Source organism: Pyxicephalus adspersus, chromosome 3, assembly GCF_032062135.1.
Source record: "Pyxicephalus adspersus chromosome 3, UCB_Pads_2.0, whole genome shotgun sequence".
NCBI lineage: Eukaryota > Metazoa > Chordata > Amphibia > Anura > Pyxicephalidae > Pyxicephalus > Pyxicephalus adspersus.
Genome location: NC_092860.1, coordinates 113,548,819 through 113,570,537, shown reverse-complemented (window position 1 = coordinate 113,570,537; position 21,719 = coordinate 113,548,819). Strand labels below are relative to the sequence as shown.

General features: G+C 36.5%; 1 protein-coding gene across 1 annotated transcript in view; it reads right to left on the bottom strand.

Annotated features, from left to right (window-relative positions):
- GALNTL6 (polypeptide N-acetylgalactosaminyltransferase like 6) overlaps window positions 1–21,719 on the bottom strand; it is a 571,078-nt gene that overhangs the window by 111,253 nt on the left and 438,106 nt on the right. Inside the window, exons 5-6 of the mRNA XM_072406052.1 lie at window positions 16,508–16,693; window positions 9,178–9,361 (exon numbers count right to left, since the gene is read on the bottom strand). Coding sequence (XP_072262153.1) covers window positions 9,178–9,361; window positions 16,508–16,693 — 370 coding nt within the window. The remainder of the gene's footprint in view (window positions 1–9,177; window positions 9,362–16,507; window positions 16,694–21,719) is intronic.

Sequence of the window (21,719 nt, the reverse complement as noted above, 5' to 3'; positions counted from 1 at the left end):
AACGGAGGATTTTTTTTTTTTATTTTTTTTTTGCTTTTCAGTAACACATATATTGTTTTGACACACTAATTTTGACTTAAATGTAAAAAGAATCTTTTTGTTTTCATTTCAAGTAATAGGCGGAGGTGTGTGTAGCAGCAATCTGTTTTTTAATTTGCAAAAACTCTGCACTCTATAATTTAGAGAAGCCTTTCTCAATCTTCCAACTCCCTTAAAAATAATGTTTAGATCTCGGTGAACCCCTGATAAATTAAATTCATTTGAAAAAATCCCCTCATATTGATCGTCAGTGTGTTCCTTTTACTATGATAATCTAAATTCAATGTTTAGAGACAGGTAAAAAGATCATTGGGGTCATGCTTGTGCCCTGTCAAGTGGTGTTAGAGCCCACACTATGCAGGCACCATCAGATGTGAGGAAAGTCAGCCACAACTTTACTAACTTATGGAAACTTCTAGAGGAACCCAAAGGTTCAACAGAACCCTAGTTAAGATTGAAGGATTAGGGGAGGGTACAAATACCTATTTTCTTTATGAAGGGTTTTACTATTTAACATTTTAAAAAAATCACAACTGGTAGAGTAGGTATAGTTATAATTTAGAATTTAAGTTAAATTAAATTTAAAAGTCAACTTTAACTTTAAAATGTTTTTCATACTTTCAAAGAGGACTTAAACAGAACAAATGAAACAATTTTAAAGTGCAGATTATTGATAATCCTAAAGACAAAACTTGGGATAAGCAAGTATTGTTTAAATACAAGAGGTGTGTGTATTTTTTTATTGAATTCTGGTGTACCTTGTGTACTTCTTCCAGATCTATACACTATTCCAGAACAAAACATTGACTCCTTGCAGGAGCTTCCTGTAATAAAGATCAATCACTGCTGCATTCCTCCATCTAGAGAGTAACGTGTCCTTTAAAGTAAATCAAGCTTCTGCCAATTTAGCGTAATTAATGTACAGTAATTAAAAAAACTCACTGCTATCATAAAAAAATGATATCATTATTTTATCAATGTGGTGGTATGAAAGTGGTTATCAGAAAAACATTGCAGAAAATTCAAGGGACAATCTTTTATCTTACCGCCATTTACTGATTAAGGGTACTGACTTGTCATCAGTACTGATGAGAAAACATTTATTTGTTATGGTGGCAACAAAGTAGAGAAGGTTTTTTTGTTTTTAACCAGAAATTCAAATAATCCTTAGTATTATAAACCTAAATTATAATTCACTCAAAATATACCATATATTCACTTTTAAATATCTTGTAAGGTTTATAGCTGGAGTATCCATCTGAGAATGTTCATTTGTATGGATTTTATGTTGAGCATACTGCACACATACTGCACACACTAAACAGATTCTTCTCATCCAAAAAACATATGATTATTTAATATTTAATAATATTTAATATTTATATCCTGGGGCATTGTTTGGTTTTCTTACTTGCCTAAAATGTTACATTATAAAGGATAAGGAAACTGGATCTGCATGTACTGTTTCAGTATTGTAAAAAAAAAATTTTATGAGCATGGCTATTAATTAACCATTGCTTATTACATTTTAAATTTTAATCTGTTACTGTAAGAAAGCTGGAAAGTTGCTGCAGGTATGAAATGCATGCCTGAAGGAGTCCCCCAAACCTTGCTATCACAGAAGAATATCAGGCCATTACGACATGCATAACCTTGGTACATCCTGGTTGGTTGGGGGCCAAAAAATATATAGAGGCAGGGTAAAGTTAAAAGGTTTGACCCAATTTAGCTTTTACCAAAATACATTATTAATTCATTCTGGGAAAAATATTGCAATTTGGTTGGGAAAATTGTTGAATGCATAGGTCATTGAAATTATGTTAGTATTTTAGATGTTAAAACGCAGTAAATAAAGAAATGAATATAGAAGTTAGCAGATTCACAGAATGAATGCTATACCTATTTTGTTACAAGATCAGCGAAGTGCAAATGTTTGAAAATCTGTATTACTGTGAGCTGTTAACGTTTCAATTAACTATACCAACTTAGCTGAACTATGAGACACATCTTTGTGCCCAAATACTTGAGAAATTTTGGTGGATCAGTTAACTGGAGAGTTATAAACAATAATTTGGTGGTTTCATTCTGTGACTTTTATCAAAACATAGAATATCTGTAATGAATGAAGTAACTCTTTAATAGTTTGCTGGTAAATGCTTGCATGGGCATTGGGTTGTGAGTAAAACAATAAGAACCTACAGAAAATTGTGGTAGAAGGTACTAGATTGTCCCTATAACCATGGATTTGCTGTGGCAGTTCCTTGCACTTCGGGTGCTGTGCCAGCTCCTTGCATAGTTTTCTGCTCTGGGCAATGTCGTCCTATTTAGTTATTGCTTCATGCCTGGGAGCTAGAGATGATTCTCTCAATAGCAGAAAAATGGGAACATCCATGCTTGTTTCATTGTTTTCCTAACAGATTCCATATTTCACAAATTTCATAATTTGAAAGTTAACAGAGACTTTTACAATCACAAAAATACAGCACAAAGGCCCAGAGGTAAGTGCTCTGGCCTTTGCAGCACTAGGTCCCACGTTCGAATCTCAGCCAGGACACTATAAGCATGGAGTTTGCAGGTTTTGCCCATGTCTGCGTGGGTTTCCTCTGGGTACTCTTGTTTCCTACTACATCCCAAAAACATGCAGTTAGGTTAGCTGACTCCCCTGAAAAAATTGACCTTAGACTGTATTAAAGACATATGACTGAGGTAGGGATATTAGAATTGAGCTTTGGTAAAAAAAATACAGATTTGCTTATTAAATTCCCTGCCTTATGTCACCTACGTTTTTTAAGATATGGACTATACATTTATTTATGATATGTGTAAAGTTAAAATTTAAATGTAAGTAATAAAAAGAGGAGAAAATAGATTGAGCAGAGGGATGACCTAATCAGTCTTAAGCTGATCCTTTTTATCCAGTCATCAGGATGAGGTATACTTTGACCAATGTTCTAAACCAAGCTATACACCTGCTACAGGGGAAGATGAAGACCTGGCTGTTTCGTCAAGCAACGGTGTCTGGATTACAATACTAACTGCACAGAACTACAATTCTCTACCAGGTAAACAGTTCCCATTTTTTAAATGTATTTCAAATTTGCATTTAGCGGCTTGCCTGGAGTTTATCGCTAAAGTTATATAAAGGTAGGATATAGAAACATTGAAAATGTAATTCAAGTAGACAAGCATGGTTTGTCTGTAATACTAAACCAGTAAACATGAATTTTTTTACATGTACAAAGTAAATGTAGCACTCCTGGGGCCTGATGCACAAATCCACAGCGTTAATGCTTAAATAAGCAATGTTGGACATCAAGTCCTTAACCCTTGTCTTCTTTTCATACAACTATAATAGCTACCTGCAGTACTCACCAAATGCAAATATCCTAAACAACAGCGGTAATGCTTGTTTTTTTCTTCTTTTATGCAGTGAGGACTTTTATTTTTTCTGAGTCTGGGCAAGCTATGTGTTCTATTAAAGCTTTCGAATGAATGAATAGAAAGTTTTCCCTTTCCCTGTTTGTCTTACCCTAAGTGTTCAGAACGGGAATCAATACTTTATTGACATATTCCAGCGCCATACTGTAGGCGGCAGGTGACCTGTGTTCTTTGTTCTTGTCATTACAATTTTGTGCGCCAGAACACCAGTGTTTAAATATCTAGGTTACTTGCTTTGCATTAACTCTCTGTGTGTGGCCACTTACACACATTACAAAATGTATTTTGCTTCGATTAAATTTTTTCAAATTTTTTTTGCAGCAAACAAAATATAGCTCCAGATCTTTAAAACAAATATTTATAAATTAGTAGTTATAACATTACAAATTTATCACCAATTATTCACCGATCAAAGAAAAATTAGCTTGGCTGCGCAGAAAAGGAAGACCTCCTAGCTTGACTTCTTTAATCTATTTATAAACCAATGCAAAGTCACAATCTGCCCCACCTAACCTAAACAGATTGGTATTACACACTGACTGCCTGTGAACACCCTGGAAACGATAGGCAAACTTGGCAAAAATAAATATGAATGTAGTGCATCTTTGCAGTATGCAGACTATTCCCAATCCTTTGTATCTTAAAAAAAACTTTTTGTAGTGAACCACCTTTCTTGCACTGTGTTGTCAGCCCTGTCTGAGTGCCTACTGAACTCTGTCACCCCCATAAAATAAGTATAAAGGTGTTCCGTAGTAGTTTATGCTGTGTGTTCTTGGGATGCCTGTGCAGCAAAGGCAGATTTGTCAGGTCAGTACAGATACTGGCCTCCTAGAAGATAGATAGCAATATATAATATTCTTATACAATTCATATTGTAAATTGAAATGTATTTATTACTCGATTATCCTTTTTAAAGAAACAATGCATGGGAAATGTATATATTTTTGAAAAATGTGTACTTCATCTTTCTATTTTTGCCCAGATGTACAATTTAAAGAAATTGATGTATTCATCTCTCTATGACTATATACACTTTTGCTAACATATAGAAGCTTATGTATGTGATAGTGGCTGTAGTTACTAAACAAATCTGGAGACACTGATACCTCACCTAAACAGAGCTTAGATAATAGTGTCTCTGGAACAGACTTCCACCCAACATTTGTGTAATCACCATACTTGTAATCATGTATGGAGAGGTATGTGACCTGCTCTGCTCTGACCACGTCATTACTGGGGAATTAGCAGCTCAATACTCGGGAATAAGTCCTCTGATAAGTATAAGGAGGTAGAGTGATGTCCTTCCCAGGTATTGAAAAACTCTTCATCTAATCATTCTGTTCTCTCTCCTCATCTTCTCACCACATCTGATTAGCCACTAGTACCACCTTTCCCTCTTTTTTTTATTAAAACTCTACTCTACAGAACATATCAATGGGCTAGTGCCAAGTCAACTTGGATACCTACACATTAGATTGAAAAAATATCTTTAATACTTTGAATAACATGCTCTCCAGGACTCCCTCAGTCATCTAGGTGTAATGTAATGTTACAGTTAGACTGTTCAAGGAGTTATTAATGAAGTGTATGTGTTAGGGGGGGCGGTGGACAGGTCGTGGAAGTGTAATGTCTGGAGGCAGCTGAAGAATAGGGGAACTAATTCTTTTATTTCTCATTAGCATCTCTCACCTATATGTATGGTTTGTCCATTGGCATCAACAGTTTCCAGCAAGCTCAGGTAGGACAATAACAATCTCTAAAAATACCAGTATACAAACACAATAGTGTGCCTACAAATAATCCTTTACCTTTCGGTTACTGTCCCCAGAAAATGCTATAATGTTACTTGTCTTAACTTAATAAAAATATAAATTTATGCAAAAAAGAACATTCCAAGGAAGATGCCGACTTTTCCCACATATTTAAATTAGCAAACATTAGATCAACGTTCAGGTTATACTAAACAAGAAAAATGTGCCTTTTCAATCATTTATTTAACACAACTATCAACAGATGTAATGCTATACTGGGAATTAGTATGTACACCCTTTGCCTTACAAATTGACATTGAAGCCTTTGGTAGAAATAGCTTTTTTTATGTTTGGGCTATATTTTATGTTTTGCTTAATTGCTCACCATTCTCTCATGGGATTGTCTCAAACGTTATGACCACACCTCTATTCAAAACTATTTAGGTTGCAGGTTGTTTGTAAGTTTTCTTACAGGATCTGTCTATTTGAAATATCCAATCAGCATTTCTAGGGGATCAAGGGTATGACCAGGCCAGTCCAATAATGCTAATTTCTTATTTTGGAGTCATTCTTTTGTGGATTTCTAAAGCTCAGTGCGGAAGTGCATGATGCAGTGGTGGATGTAGCCATCATTGGGCCCCTGTGCAGAAATGACATGTGCAGTTTGCTTTAGTGTGCTTTGGATCATTATGTGTTAAAAAGATCCATTTGCACTTTACCTTTTTATATATATATAGAGGATGCACACAATGGATTAGCAATAAAAACTGTCTAACTTGTACATCCCCCTTCTATTGTGTACTGTGCTCCTCCACCTCATTGATTGTAAGCTCTTTTGAGCAGGGTCCTCCTGTATTATTATTTGCACTTGACAATTATTAATTATTTCATTTTCATCCCCTATATATTGTACAGCAATTCTCCGTAATATTTCAGAGCTTTATAAAAAAGTATTAGAAAAAATAATGCATAACTAAAACTCAGCTCTGTTTTTACATTTCAGACAGAATTCATTTAAAATGTATTTTCTTATATGTCAGGGAAAACAAATGGTTTTTACAACGGTTAAAAAAAAAAAAGACTAAAAACTATACTGAACACAAATTATAGCTGACTACAGATGCAATTTATTAGATTAATGATGGTTCCCAAATGACTTTGCAAGCAAGCAAAGCTAATAACATTGAACTGCCTCTTATCTCAATACGTTTATTGAAAGCTGTGTGTCCCTGGTTTGAGTAGAATTGAAGCAATAAAAAAACTTTTAAGGAACTGTAACAATAAAGCTAAAACAAGACATCACTCAAAAAGGTAGAAGACATTCAAAATTTTATCATATAAAACAGAAATCAAAGTATGGATTTTCTGAACGGAAGTATTTGCATATGGCTAGGCATTCCTCCCCACCCTCTACTAAGTACCAGTTTATGCCCTGATAATTGTTTGTTTAGGGCTAGTACACATTATTATTATTATTACTATGCAGTATTTATATAGCGCCACATATGCAGCGCTTTACAAAGTCCATAGTCATGTCACTAGCTGTCCCTCAAAGGAGCTCACAATCGTATAGCACCGATCCTGTACATACAGAGAACGACACGATCGTTCAAAGAGATTGTACACACGTATATATACACACAGTATATATGAATATATATATATATATATCAACGATCCGCCGGTCCGGTCGTTCATTTCCAACGACTATCCTCGTTCGTCGGCGTCGTTGGTTACTTTTTTTACAAACGATTTTTGGCCAATTGGTCGTTCGTCGTTTGTTCGTCGTTCATTTCCAACGATAAAAATTGGACGTGTGTACGCAGCTTTAGACCCGAAGTGAAACTAAATGGCCCACATGCCCAGTAGGAAGTGGTCCTGGCGGGGATGATTTCCACACATAGGCTGTGTGGCACTGGGTGAAATAACACAGTAAATATCCGTAGAACAGAAAGAAAGCTATATACAGACAGACATTTTCAGAAGCAGACCAGCATTTGGAGTTCTTTTTGGAGTTCTCTGTCTATGACAGATATATTTTTAGTTTATAAATGTATTTTGTTAGGAATATTTTGCTTGCTGCATCTGTAAAAACCGGAATATGCTTATGTTTTCTGCTTACGCTTTTGGATTCTTTGCATAAAAAGACTAAATCTGAATCGTATGACTATACTCAACCCAACATACAAATGAAAAGAGTCTATTGAATAAATCAGGAATGTCAAAAAAACATTATTACCTTATTTAATAAGTCTTAGTCTATTTATTCATACACAAGGATGGCACAACAGAAATACCAATTTTAAGTTTAGGTTGTGATGTGGAAAGTAAAGATGTATTATAACAATGCCATCTCTAATGGGTTGTGCTTTCAATATTAGTAACTTGGTAACTGAAATAAACAAGGGTACAATGAGGCTTAATGAAATTTTAAAAGATGCCTTTATGCAATGCTTTGCCAAATTTGCCAGCATGACAGAAAGATGCCATGAAGATGGCTACTGATGAAATTTGAATGAATATGTGCATTTATAATCAAAATTATATAATCTATATCCCAATAATTAAAACAAAAAGTCTCACTTTGTTTTGCCACTTAGGGAACAGAAGCAATAGCACAAATAATACATGGGGGAACAGCAAGAGATGCACATGTTCGGTCCTCCTTTGGCAAAACATGGTGTAGAACTCATCCCCTCAATTACAACAACTTGGAGCTGGCAAACTCTGCATGCACTATCTCTGCTTGGTACCAGGGAAGAAAACACTAACTGGCTGCATTCAGAGTCTCCAGTAAAAGACATAGACAGTGTCTCCTCCCCTGGATCCAAGCTTCACGCTAATTACACCAAATTTCACCAGCTCACTCTTCCAAACTATATCAAATCATTCCCATCCAATTCATACTGCACAGATCACAGTAGCTTTCTACCATCTACCCTATACCAGGTATAACAAACCCCACCAAGCTTTCCCTCCATTCACCTTATAACCTCAGGCAAGACACTAACTCCCCTGGCCCATATTACCTTTTTCCCCACATCATTACGATGTGCCTTAATCCTCACTTTCCTTTCATGCACAATGCCCCCAATCCTTACTCCCCATCGGCAGCTTTTGTCCCCAGCACTACACTCTGCTTCCCTCCACAGGCATATATTTGCTAGTATAAATATAAAACAGTACAGATGTTTGGCTTTGCACCAACTTTACCTTCTATAAACCCAATTAACAAGCAATCTACATAAATTTTAAAGGAGCCAACATGACATAAATGAAAGCAATGAAGATTGATGTAAATGTGTCAACTTTCCCAACCTAATATCCACATTCCATAATATAGTATCTCTTTTTAAAAATCTGTGTATATTTATCACTCGGTCTTAATTAACCATGGGTATTAGATTCCAAACAGGACTGTACATCCTAATGTTGCAAATTACTGAGTATCAGTTTTAAATTTCCCTTGTGGTCATTTATTTCAGTAAAACTGTAAGCAAAGATAACCTGACAACCAATCACTCTTTAACTTACTTTAGTTAGAGAGATAAAAAATGCATTTTGGCAATTTGTTGAAATTGACTTGATTAAATAAGTCTCTTATTTTATTTTTATGAATTTTTCTAAAGTATTTTATATATAAAAAGATCAATAGACTGTTTATAGCTAAAATCACACAAAGTAAAGCTGAGTGACCATGGTCAATGTTTTATGACTTTTATTGTTCTACATGTCTTGGAACAAAGTTTATAACTTTACCATTGAAGAAAAAGCACCTCCTTGGCACTCTAACATAACTCCTCCATGGCAATTATTCCTAAGATACGCTTCCTGTAAGTATAACATCTATCCAGCATCGGAATCCTTTAAAAGCGTATTTTATTCCTTCTTTGTTAACTTATTGCCCGCCATCACACGCTGTGCTTTCTATACTTGTATTTCTACTTACTCAAAAGGCTCGCTGGGATCTGTTCTCTGTAGCTCTGGAGGAATTGGGATTCGTTTATAGTACATCTCCCAGTCAAAGGCTCCTCTCATGGCATCACCTGCTTGGGCTTCATATCCAAAGTGATTGTGGTCGATGACATCTATCATGGGACACACAATTGTTTTGTGGTTCAGAGCAATCTGATCTGAAAAATGAAAGCAGAGAATACAGGAAGATATGTTTAGTCCACTCATTCATCATATTATTGAAACTTGACTGCGGCGGATCTCTTAGGAATGAAAAGATTGTCTTTTTTTCCCTGAACTACTGAGGCTCCCCCAAAGCATTTTACTTTTTAAAGCAGATTTGAACTGCTATCTAATGCCAGGCTTCATGCAGCTGGACAGTGATTAAAGACAATTATAGTTTTTTTAGGGGAGCAGTGTCCCAGGGAGAGCAGCAGAAGCCCAGCCACTTATATCTCTGTCATTCAGCTGCAGCAAGCTGTCCTCAATCTGTCACTTGAAGAGACAAGCAATGCTGTCTAAAATACTCTCAAAACAGCTTGTGAAGGATGCTGTGCTTTGGAATTATCTTTCCAGGTTTGTGCAGAAGTGTTATTTCTTGTAAACATGTTAAGCATTAGAATGCGCGTACACATTTCACATACTGATAATAATTTCTCCCTTGCTTTCTTAACGTGCCAAAAATATTTGATATTACCTAAAATACCTGCTGCTGTTTACGGTACGTAAATAGTAATAAATCAGATTACATAAATTATAATATGATTATACGATCAGTGTAAAATCTTTAAATGTACCAACAACTGTGTAGTGTGAGGGCCTAACAAAAATATTACAATTTTTATATGGTAAATTGGTCTTTATACTGCATACTATTTAAGTAAATCCTAAGGATTGTACAGGAGATTGTTAAAACAATTTTTTGTAGTTTGTAAACGCAATCTATGTATTAAATACACATTCTGTAAGAATTGTAATATATGGGCAAATTTCTTTCCTAAATAGATCTACCTAGTCTCATGGGGATCTCCTGTAGCAGACAACGAGCTGGTGTAGTGCAATAAGAAATTTATGCATATCCTATTAGATCATACTGGATGTACAAATGTACATTGCTCTCTACGTTTAGCCAATATATCTATAGACACAAACATATGCGACCAGATAATCTGTATAAAACTAGCAAGAATTTTCTTCTAGTCTAATACAGAAATTAGGAATTCTTGTTTAGGAATTCATAGATTATTAGGAATGTTCTAAAGCCATCTGGATTGAGGTTCTAAAACCTAAAAGGAGATGAGATTTTTTGTCATATTTCTATATTATAAACTGTACAAAAATACCTATAAAATAGTGTGAAAAAAGCAAAAACAGTAAGAATTGTCTACAACAATTAATCAGACTTGAATAGGATTTCTTTAAAGGAATGGTGATTTTTGTATTAGGATGTCCTACATAATGAGCGTTAAATCAAATCCTAAAAACACAAATTTTTGGTAGTACAACAGCAATACAGTGTAAAAAAACATAAGTCTCCCCAGTTTCTTTAAGGTATCTTCTAGTCTTTTTTTCAAGTCAGAGGTATATACTTTAATTACACCTGTCTTAAAAAGAGCCCAGTGCCTTGTGTGAATAGAGGTTTTTATGTACTTACTGCTTTTGTACTAAAATAATAAACTATATATACCTAAATATAAACCAATCTGCATATAAACTAATGTGCTTGACTATAAATCTAGGCCACAAAATGTATCCGTCACTGCTAACATTCAAAAGAGTAATTAAATATATAAAGAATGGAAATGACAATAATGAACATGAATATATACATTAATTGTTGCTGTTGGTGCTTTTAAAACAAGTATTTGACAGGGAAACATTGTAAGGTAAATGGGCTCAGTCTGTATATCCCCTCCCCCCATTTGAAGGTTAAATAATTTTGTACTTTTGAGTTGGTAATATAAGTCACTTGCTCTAACTGATCTTTTGTGCATGATTGCGTGTCCTCAAGTAAAATGTGCAACAAACAGGTATCAGTAGTTTGTTAGACACCTTACATCAGAAGTCCACAACCTTTTGGAGCTCAGGGACCACTTAATGCACGGACTCCAGGCTGTGCATGCATGGGGAGCCAGGTGTCACTCAAAGGGGAAGAAACTTCCCCCTAGAGTAACAACATGATGCCAGAACCTGCCCACTCTCCAATGGCAGGGCTGAGCCTGTGATGGGAGAGTGGGCGGTTTTTTTTGCAGAGACACAACCTGTCCACTGCCCTGAGCCTTCAATCGGTACGCTAGGGGGTGCACCAGCTAGGGCCACACCCACCTGTCAGAAGGCCACGGTGGTTGGGGACAGACAGTTGGGGACCCCTGCCTAATGTGATGACACAGTGCCATCTATTGGTGTTACCTGAGCATTAACCAAGATTCTTCTTCCAATGACCTTTTACGAGCAAAAGAAATTAAAATCCTAATTTATACTTGAATATATACCTCCTATCCTTTATCCTTTATAATCCTATAATAATCTAATCTAATATTAATAATCTTTAGTTATCTTGCACCAATGTTGCAGGATATCTTACTATAAAAATACTGTTGTTATACATACACTAGCTACATAGTTGGTTCGTAGAGTGTTGTTTATCTGAACTGAAGTAATGTTGAGGACGATATAGTATTGAGCACACTGAAAATAGTTACCACTGCTGATCTGACCATATAGAGAGGCACGTAGCCGTAAGAATTAGGCGCAGTGCCTACATGACCGGGTGCTGGGGCCTAGCCCAGAGCTTGTAAGGGGTTAAGAAAAAGGTAGTGTTGCCAGAGGGGGCTGGGCTAGTGTGCAACGTGGGAGAGGAGGAGATTAGGAATGGGAGATGTTAAAAGGGGCTGGACGATAGTGAGAGGCCCTCTTTTGGACAGAAAAAGTTTACTGTAAGGACGCAGGTAGGGAGAGGGAGTTGTTTTCAGGGTCTTTGGGCCCAGCTCAGGAGTCCAGGCTTTTAGGTTGAAGTCTGGTATATAGATATTATAAGGGGGGATGTTAAAGGAGGTTAACTTTTAACCTCCTTTGCATCAGTTCCATAGGAGGGCTGCGGCCTCGCAGGACATGCCTGCGGTGGGTCGGTTTCCCCAATCCCCCCCCCCACCTGCCTGCTCGGGGCTGACTCATGGCCCTGCAGGGAGCTGTCTGGTAGGCTAGGAAACTAGGGGGGGCAGCCAATTTAAATCCAAGATTTTGTGTTGGGGTATTTAATTGGGGGGAGTGGCTGGTATGCAGGGGAGTTTGGTAGTAGAAGGTAGTTATGACAATGGTGTTTATAAGGGATGGGCTAGAAGGTCCGAGCTACCCGCGTCAAGACTGTGTTGCTTCAGGCAACACACCTAGTATACACAGCACTAATGAAGCAGTCCACAGAGTAGTTGTAGATGACAGCATACTCTGGGGTGCCTTTCACCTCCTTTAATCCCCAGGGGCCCTGTGGAGGGCTGCTATAACATCACTACTAACAGGGTAATGATCACTGTGAATACTAATACATCTAAGTAATTTTACCACTCTAAATACACTATAAACTATTTTCTTTCTGCAACAATTCAAGCAGAAAAATACAAGAACTGTCGTTTAATGTTTCAGCGTGTTCGAAACTGCTATTGTATTCTTGTCCCTGATCATATAAAGTGATATTTATTTTAAATAATATGCATTGATGCATTTTATAAAACTCCACTTCTTGTTCATATTTTACTCTTCATTTGTAACAAATGGCTCTTTTTGTTTGCAGCAGTTTATTTTTTTCCCTTCCTGGCCTTTGTGCTATAAAAATTTAAGCCGCAATTCAGCACAGTGGTCAATATCCCATTGTCTATTATGAAGCCAGTTGTTACAGGCTTTAACTCTTGGTCGAAGGGATATATTCAACAATGGCTATTCTCATTGGAAAAATAAGAGGTGGAAGACTTGATATAAAAAGTATATAAAAACGACATTACTTTTATGTATGTTCTTGAAATCTAATGTAAGGGAATAAAAGGCAGTTTAGTTTTTCTAAAGCGGTCATTTTCTGTTTTTACTGCTATAATTACATGTAACAAATAAAGGTAATTTCCAATGTGCTGACATCTGTATTTTAGTAGAGTACATTCAAACAATTGAGACACCTAGCTATTAAGGTTGTCATAAGGGTGATTGGCAGAATGACTGGCATTTCAATAACCATATTCATAAAATTGCTACTTCGAGTTTCACCAAGACAGGGCTAATCAAACATTTTCTTAAAATACAGTCATGTTGCTTTGTACTTGAAAAACTTGAGTCTCTTATGATTTAAAGTATAGCTCCATTGTTTTACAAATATTTTATATTTGTTATTTTCAGAAAGGGCCTTTTTATACCCATGGTGAGTCACATTGGTCTGCCGCAGACTCAGCCATGCTCCCAATGTTTTCCATTCAAGGATCCTTAACTGTTTCCTTTAAGGATCCATAACTGTTGCAGGAGCAGATCGCAGTAATCTTCATGTCTGCACAATCTTGTTGTCCGCAGTGCGTTTTTTCTCTGGCCAAACAGCAGCAGCTTCTCCCGGCCGCATCATCTGTATGAGCATGACACTGTGGATCTGAGAGGTCCCTAAATCCATGAAGGTTCATATTTATCCAGGCCATAATATAGCCAAAAAAACACCCTCTGATGAAATAGATGGCCCAGCAAAGAAGACCTCGTACCAGTTGAACCTTTAGCTTAAACTAGCTAAATACACTTGTGCATCAAAACAAAAGGTGCCCAAGGTATTATTGCCACATACTTACCTGTGTCTCCTTGCTTCAGCAGTACCATGCAGTGGCAAAAAATGTGCTGCCTGCCAGGCTTGGCAGGGTGTATGCAAACTGGTGGATCTACCAACATGATCCTATCACTTATGTGCTGCCTTCAGATCCTACACTGAGTTTACTTTTTGACCTCTTTTAGGCCAGAAGCCAAATATAGGCTGTTCCAGTACCATATGATGTTGCCCCATGATAGCATTTACTTCCTGAACTGCCTATCAACCTGTTGCTGTTCCTATTTCCAACTTACCTTATATTGCCTGCCTCCTGAACCCACTCTTGCCCAGCTTTTCCATATTTGCACTTACGAGTGGGTGCTGAGAAGTTCCTGGCTTTGCCCCATTCCATATGAAATAGAAAAATGAATGTGGGGGCAAATGACAGCCTAATATTTTAGTATGTAACTGTGCAAATATCAGGTCTTTGCAATACTTAAAACTGTTTTTTTCTTTTAGTGAGAAGCTGTGATGGCAGAGTCACAAGCAAGTTTCTCGTTGTTGGAGTTACGGGCCGTCATGAAGTTTTTCTTTCTCCAGGGAGCAAGTCAGCAAAGGGCATTCACCCTGACTGTCACAAACACTGGGGGAGAAGGTTCTTACAGCACTGTCAAAATTGGATATCTTGTTTCAAGACTGGGCATTTCACCATTGAAGATGAGCCCCGCAGTGGTTGCCCCAATTTCAACTGACCCGGCAACCTGCAATGCTGTCCATAAGCTGATTATTGAGGACCGGCGAATATCTGCAAAAAAGATAACCCACATACTTGACATCTCACGGGAGCGTATTATGTTTGTTATCACCACTATCCTAGACATGTGCAAGCTTTCAGTGAAGTGGGTGCCGAAATGTTTGAACAGTGATCAGAAGAAGGAGTTGAAGCATCCAAAGCCGTTTTGGCCCATTTTGAAGCAGCAAAGGACTTCAGTACAGCTTTGAGCTGGGACTGTGCTAGTAGCTACACTATTAGTGAAGTATGCAGTGTTAAACGAGTGGATTGATGTCTGAATATACACTGATGCAGAATAAGGGTTCACATAATGTTTGACAAAATTATTTCTTTCTTAAGCAGCACAGCATACTGCAGAATGGGTCTGGGGTTAAAAGTAAAAGTAAGTAAAAAAAGGACCCATGACAAAAATTATATTAATTACTGTATATGTATCTACATATCATTCAGATTCCAAAAATAAGGGGACAGGTTATTATGAAACACCATGTCCTAGGCTGTGTTTCAGGTGTTTGGGTGATGGCAGATGCAATTTTTCTTCTTGCAGATATATACTTGTGAAACCACCACTAAGGGAACCAGGCATCACAAACCTTATGTCTGCATTTGGCTAACAATTTCCTCTCTGAATTGGATCAGAATTAGATTAGAATTAGATCTATCATAAATTAAAGCAGCCATTCTCACAAGGGTTCTGTGGAACTATAGGGTTCCTCCAGAGGTTGCTAGGGGTTTCTTGACCTGTGCTGGATTACCTCCTATTTAATGGTGCATGTGAAATTCCAGGGCCAGTGCCACTTTGCATAGCCAGCTGCAAGTGACAATGATTGTTTTAGCTGTCTGTAAGAGTGGCATTTTGACAAACAAAAGGGCATCCATTCCACTGACCACCGTTTTCCTACTGATGCCCAATAAATTAGTTTTAGTAGGGGTTCCCTTAGCTAAATCTCATAGTTAGTTTTATGTTTTTTATTGTCAGGTATACCACTTTAATAGGATCATGCCCTGTACAAAGAAAACATTATTCTACAATTCTGCACTAATGACAACACTAGTCTCTGATTAACAATAGCCAAGAATGGTTGGGTCTCAATTAGATAATCATGGCTCATTAATAAATAAAAGTAAAATCACAGCACCGGCACTTTAGGTCTTTTATGTCCCGAGACTTTACATTGAGAATGCAGGGGAAAAGAGTGCTACTGTGGAACACATTATGCTGTATATTTTAAGTGCTTCGCATACATATTTGTTTTTTTCGGTAGAAATTACTTTAGCTTTACATTCACAGCCTTTTACTCTGTGTCTATAATTACACCTACAGTGCAAACTACAAAATGAAATACAATTTATTAATTACAAATGGTACCTGAATCTTTATTTGAGACACAATCTAAATCGTGTTGTCTTTAAAGTGTTAGTACACATAAAAATATCTTTCCGTAAGTTTGACATTGAACTTTAATGCATTTTCTCTGTAAAATGTTTATGTTAATCTGATGCAATATTTCATACTAGTAAGTCCTGCCAGTAACAGTCTTTACAATCAGCAACAGCATTGTCAGAATTTGCCAGTTCATATAAAATAAAAAACTTGATAAGTAGCCCAGCACCCTGCAAGCAGCAGGCTGACAATGTTACAAGGCAGTGGCATAGCTCTGTAAGTTTGCAAAAAAAACATCTCCTTCTCCCTTCTGATTTGGCTTCACTGCTAGCCTTCAGTTAGTAGGTGCAAATGTATATATTTTTATAGGCCATAATACTCACTTAGTAATGGTGGCAACCAGTTGACATTGACTTCACAATGGGAGTCAAGAAAAGTTAACACTTCCCCTTTAGCCACAGATGCTCCCAACAGTCTGGTACGGATTAGTCCTTCTCTTTTCTTTGTTCGTACAATCCTCACTTTTGAATAATATGACATATATTCCTCCAATTTTTCCTTGAGATGTTCTGAAAAAAGTAAAAACAGTAAACATAAATTTGCAGAAAACAATATTTTCATGACTTAAAGCAATTCATCTCAAACTATCATCCACAAAATATGTGAATTATATGGATATTATTAAGAACATCTCTAAATGTTCCATTGAAAACCATCAGTTTGGCTATCAGCTTCTAACTTTAAAAACTCAGTAAACCAATGGAGGAGAGAAAAATGTTTTGATGTCCCATGTGAATGACTTGTCTTATGAACTTTGAAGATGAACTTTCTGCAACTATAAAAGTCAACTGTGCATTTCTGAAGCTCATTCATTTTGCTTAGAATATATAAATACTTGAATCTACATAGTATGTAACATAAAACATAATTCCTATGAAGACTTACATCTTTGTTTTGGGTCATTGTACTGATAGAGGACAAAATCTGATCAAGTCTCAGATAAATTAAAGGATGAAACACTACCCCCAGCATTTGTCATATATTTGGCTTTGCAATTTGTCCCTTAAACCTTACTAGATTCCCAGTTCTTCCAGATGAAAAAATGTAAAATCACCTGCCACTTTCTACCACTCATGCAGGAATGTGCAGTGTTAAATTTCTACTTTTTAAGAAATTGTATATTTCTGAATTGTATATTTCTGATCTATTATATCTCTTTGTAAGACCAGTTTCTGCTGCTAGCAATAAGAATGTAAAACCTTGAAACATGTATGCATAAATGAATGATGTCAATTCAATTTCCAGTTTACGATCATATTAGGCTTACCCCTTCTACTGTGATTTTAACACATGTTTAATCAAGGAAGGACATCTAACTTGCTATAAGCTGTGGTGTCTTAGATCCCCACACTATTCTTAGCTTACTTTTTGACCAACACCAGCAGCATTTATTGACTAGTCTGATAAATACTAGAATAAATTAATGGCTAAATACGTCTGGAAAATGTCATCCTAATAGCAACCTCACTGTCTGTTTCTGATTAGTTACAATTAATTAGTGTTGCAGGTTATGGTATAAGTTATTGTTGTTCAGAAATCAATTCAAAAGGCGAGCAATGAAAATGTGCTCTCAGATTTACAAGTCCCATGACTTTTTGGTTTGTTGAAATCTTGGCTATAATTGGATACTGTATCTACAACAGATAATTGGTATTTCCACAGGAAGATTAAACATTTAGCTACCTTTCATTAAAGGCTGATAAAAACTGTAATCACACATTGTCAAGCACCAAGAAACATCCCGGAAGTCTGCTTTCTCAGTTTACTAAGCATGTGTTCCTTTGTGAATGGATGCAATGGCCAGCTATTTGTAAACCTTTCCTGTCATCATTGTCATCAAGGTATAGAAAGACGTATGTAGTGTAATTGCAATGATGCTGTCCATGGTCCTGAAAGGCTGACGGACTAAAGCACTATTCCAAACACCTAAACATAATACCATGCTGAACATACAAGCTGGTATACTTATTAGGGGAGGTCCAGATAATATAAAGCCTCTTGATGGGTCAATACCAGCCTGTATGAACTTCAACATCCATTTTGTGCTCCAAGCTGGAGACTCCAAAAATCATTTGATTCCTTTTAAAGCCCAATCTGGTTAAGATGGACATTTAGCTTTGCCACGAGTGCGCTGAAAAAGAGGGGGGGTAATGTGCAACTATATAGGGGTTAATTACTCTAAATGCTACCATTCCACACTTAACTGGTAAAGCTCCTTTTTTATTCAATATAAATACCATAAAGACTCCAGCGGTATAGCAGAAAGCTCAACTACTGCCTTCTAATGAGGACTTGAAGACTGTTAAAAACAGTGGAAAATGTTCTTAATCTCTGTCCTATAGACTGTCCTACACTGGATACACTTTCATCAGTGAACATGGGTGATCCAGCAAACCTGGGATTAATCTGGTCCAGGATTGGAAACATTTGCTAACAAATAGCAAGTGACTTTTAAGAAATCCATTCCAGGTTTGCTGAATCACCCAGGTTCACTGATGAAAGTATATCCTCTCCAGCCTTGGACAGCTTTAATAAATCAGGCCTAGTATCTTTTCAATGTGGGAGAAAACATATTTTTAGATGTTCTTGGCATCTCATAATTTTGGATTTACCTTAATTTTCATTCTCAGGGACATTGATGCAAATTCGACAGAGTCACAGCTGATAGCAGTAAAAAGGGATTTTAAACCCTTTACCACTCCATCAAAAGTTGTACCTTTGTTACCACTTGGGATTTACATTAGTTGTTTTTTTCTGAGGTTAAATTCAAAATGTTCAATCTACTTTACACACCCAGCTGTTTTAAACGTGCACCTTTTCAGCTTTATTTTTTAGGTAAGTGTGGTATTAATCATAATGACATGGTTATAAAAACATGAAGTTTTCTGTATTTATCACAATTTTGTAAAATTTTTTGGTGAAAATGCAATGGCACATGTTACACTAGTAATGGCACCCCACGTTCTTAGTGGACTTAATATGAACTCTGACCAACCTTATCTTTTTAAGGCTATGAAGAGATGGTTTTTGCTGAGTTTATTACTATTGCCAGGAAACCATGGAAGTTCATCCATTGTATGAACCTGCATCTGTTCTTTCATATCATTTGTAATAATGGCATACATAGTATACATATTTTAAATATACCGGTAAATATGAAATGCATCTTTTTTATAGTCTTAAAGCCACTAAGGAAGGTGGCTTGAGTGCTTTATAAATGCCATTGCAAATGAATAACCAGTAGGTAGAATGATTTCAAGGCTTTTAGGAAGAAGAAATAGTTTATGGTTCACATGTTCATGTTTTTTTATTAATGCTGTGTATGCAAATAAGATGGTCAGGGATGTACATAAATGTACCTTGTTGTGCATTTAATCTAGTTTACCCTCGTTTATGACCTTGCCTCTCAGTTTAAATACTAAATCCCTATTCAGTGACCTTGCTATAAATTTGTATTCATTGACCCTGATGTATATTCATATATACATGAATACATAAGTAATGGAAATAGTACACATCTGGTAAATGTTCTCTCTATTTTTACATGTTTCTTATATACTTTAATATGCCATTAGGGTAATCGGAAGTCAATGTCCATTATAAAATGTTGTTATGACTTTAATTGTATATACCCTGCTTATTACTTTATCACATATGTTAATTTATGCTGTTTTTATGTATAATTCTTTGCTGATATATGCGCTGGTAACTTGCAGTCTGTAACACACCATGTCTTAGTCTTGACAACCTGCAATTGTAAATTTAGATTGTAAAATTATCTATGTTTTTTGCTTTTCTTTACAGAATTGTATTATCTTTTATGTTTTGGATAAAATTGTTAGCCAAGCATTTGGGTAAACTGGGCAATACAAAAAGAGCTACCATTGGCTTGGGGACTGAACAGCTGCACAGTTCTCAGAAGTTATACTGACAATATTCTGGCTATATTTATAGAGGTTCAGTACTGTTTCACTGTATATTTAAAGCACATTTGCCCACAGTATATAGCGAATGTATTTTCTCATAGGTTTAGTGATACCTTGAAGCTGTTCCTCTATTCTAGCTGCTTTAATTGAAGCCTGCAGTAGCTAAAACACAAGTTGAGCCCAGGCAGACTATAACCATCTGTCTATGTGATAGTGATGCACAGCATTCTCTCTGAGTTTTAGGTATTCAGCGCTATATGATTTCCTCGGCATGCACCACAAATTCTTCCCTAAGTGGAATTATTACCACTGACATACCTCAGGAAATGTGTGATAGTATCTATACACTGCAATTTAATCTTTACTTAAAGCTGTAGTAGTAGTTATCTATTTGTTTAAATTTTGCATGATAGGTCCCCTTTTAGGTTGACTTCATGTGTTCATCTCTCAAATCACACTGTACTCGGTCAAGGCTAGAGCACTGAACACTTTTTACTTCTTAAACTTGAATGTGAAGTATTGTCCTTTGCTATCATTTTAAAAAGATTTTCTGTGAAGGAAATTATAATGTGACATGCAAAATATCAAGTGGAATGGGACGCAATGGCCTTTAAATCTCTAGGAGACCACACGTTGAAGTCATTTATTAGCACAGAGCTGTATCCAGGCTAGTTCCGTGTGACTATAAAATATTAGACCATGATGGCTACATTCATAATCCACAATATTACATAAATTTTACTTGCAGCAGGGCAGACCTTAGGGAGTCGTCAGTATTTAAATTTTACACCAAGCAATAAATGGAACACCTTAGATATAGAGAAGTCAGCAATCCTGTCACCGGGAAAAAGAGGCTGCCCAATTTGTGATTCAGAAAGAAAATATATTATTGGCTCCCTCACACCGTAGATTAGATAAGGCTGTAAATCAGAGATCTGATGTGTGCCAAGCACCTTACTGGGCAGAAGTTGGCCCAGGATGTGACAAACAAGCCTTGTGAAGAAGTGATCCTTGCCTAAATGCTGTCAGTGCTAAGATGATAAAAGGCACAGTGGTGCTCCCTTTCACGGATAACCCATAAAGCATTTTTTTATTGTAATAGTTAATACAGCTCCCTTTATCCAGCTTCAGGTTTGAATATTTATTTCTGGAAACTGGCGTGCAGCATATCGAGCATTTGTCCTTATGAAGCTAAAAATACTGTGTCGATAACATTTAACCGTACCACTCTATTGCACAAACTATAAAAAGCTAATGTATATAGTTTAATTATTAGCCTGTTTCCTCAAACAAAAAAAAACTAAAAATAGAACTGCTGCAGCACATTTTTTAAATGTATGGTATAAGGCACTTGCATTACGCAGCAGCTGGATTTTAGACCTGTTTAGACCTATACATAGCCTTTAGATATACTTTAGTGGAAAATATATAATTTAGTGGCAAACAAGTAATATAAAGAGCTAATTACTTTCATTTTTATAGTTCTGTATATTTTTGGGACTAGTCTTAATGTCCTGTTTCCATGTGTTGCAAACAGCAAATGATCCCCTAATATGTACCTATACAGTCTTGTTGGAAATAACACTGGCCCCAGCTTCTCAATTCCACC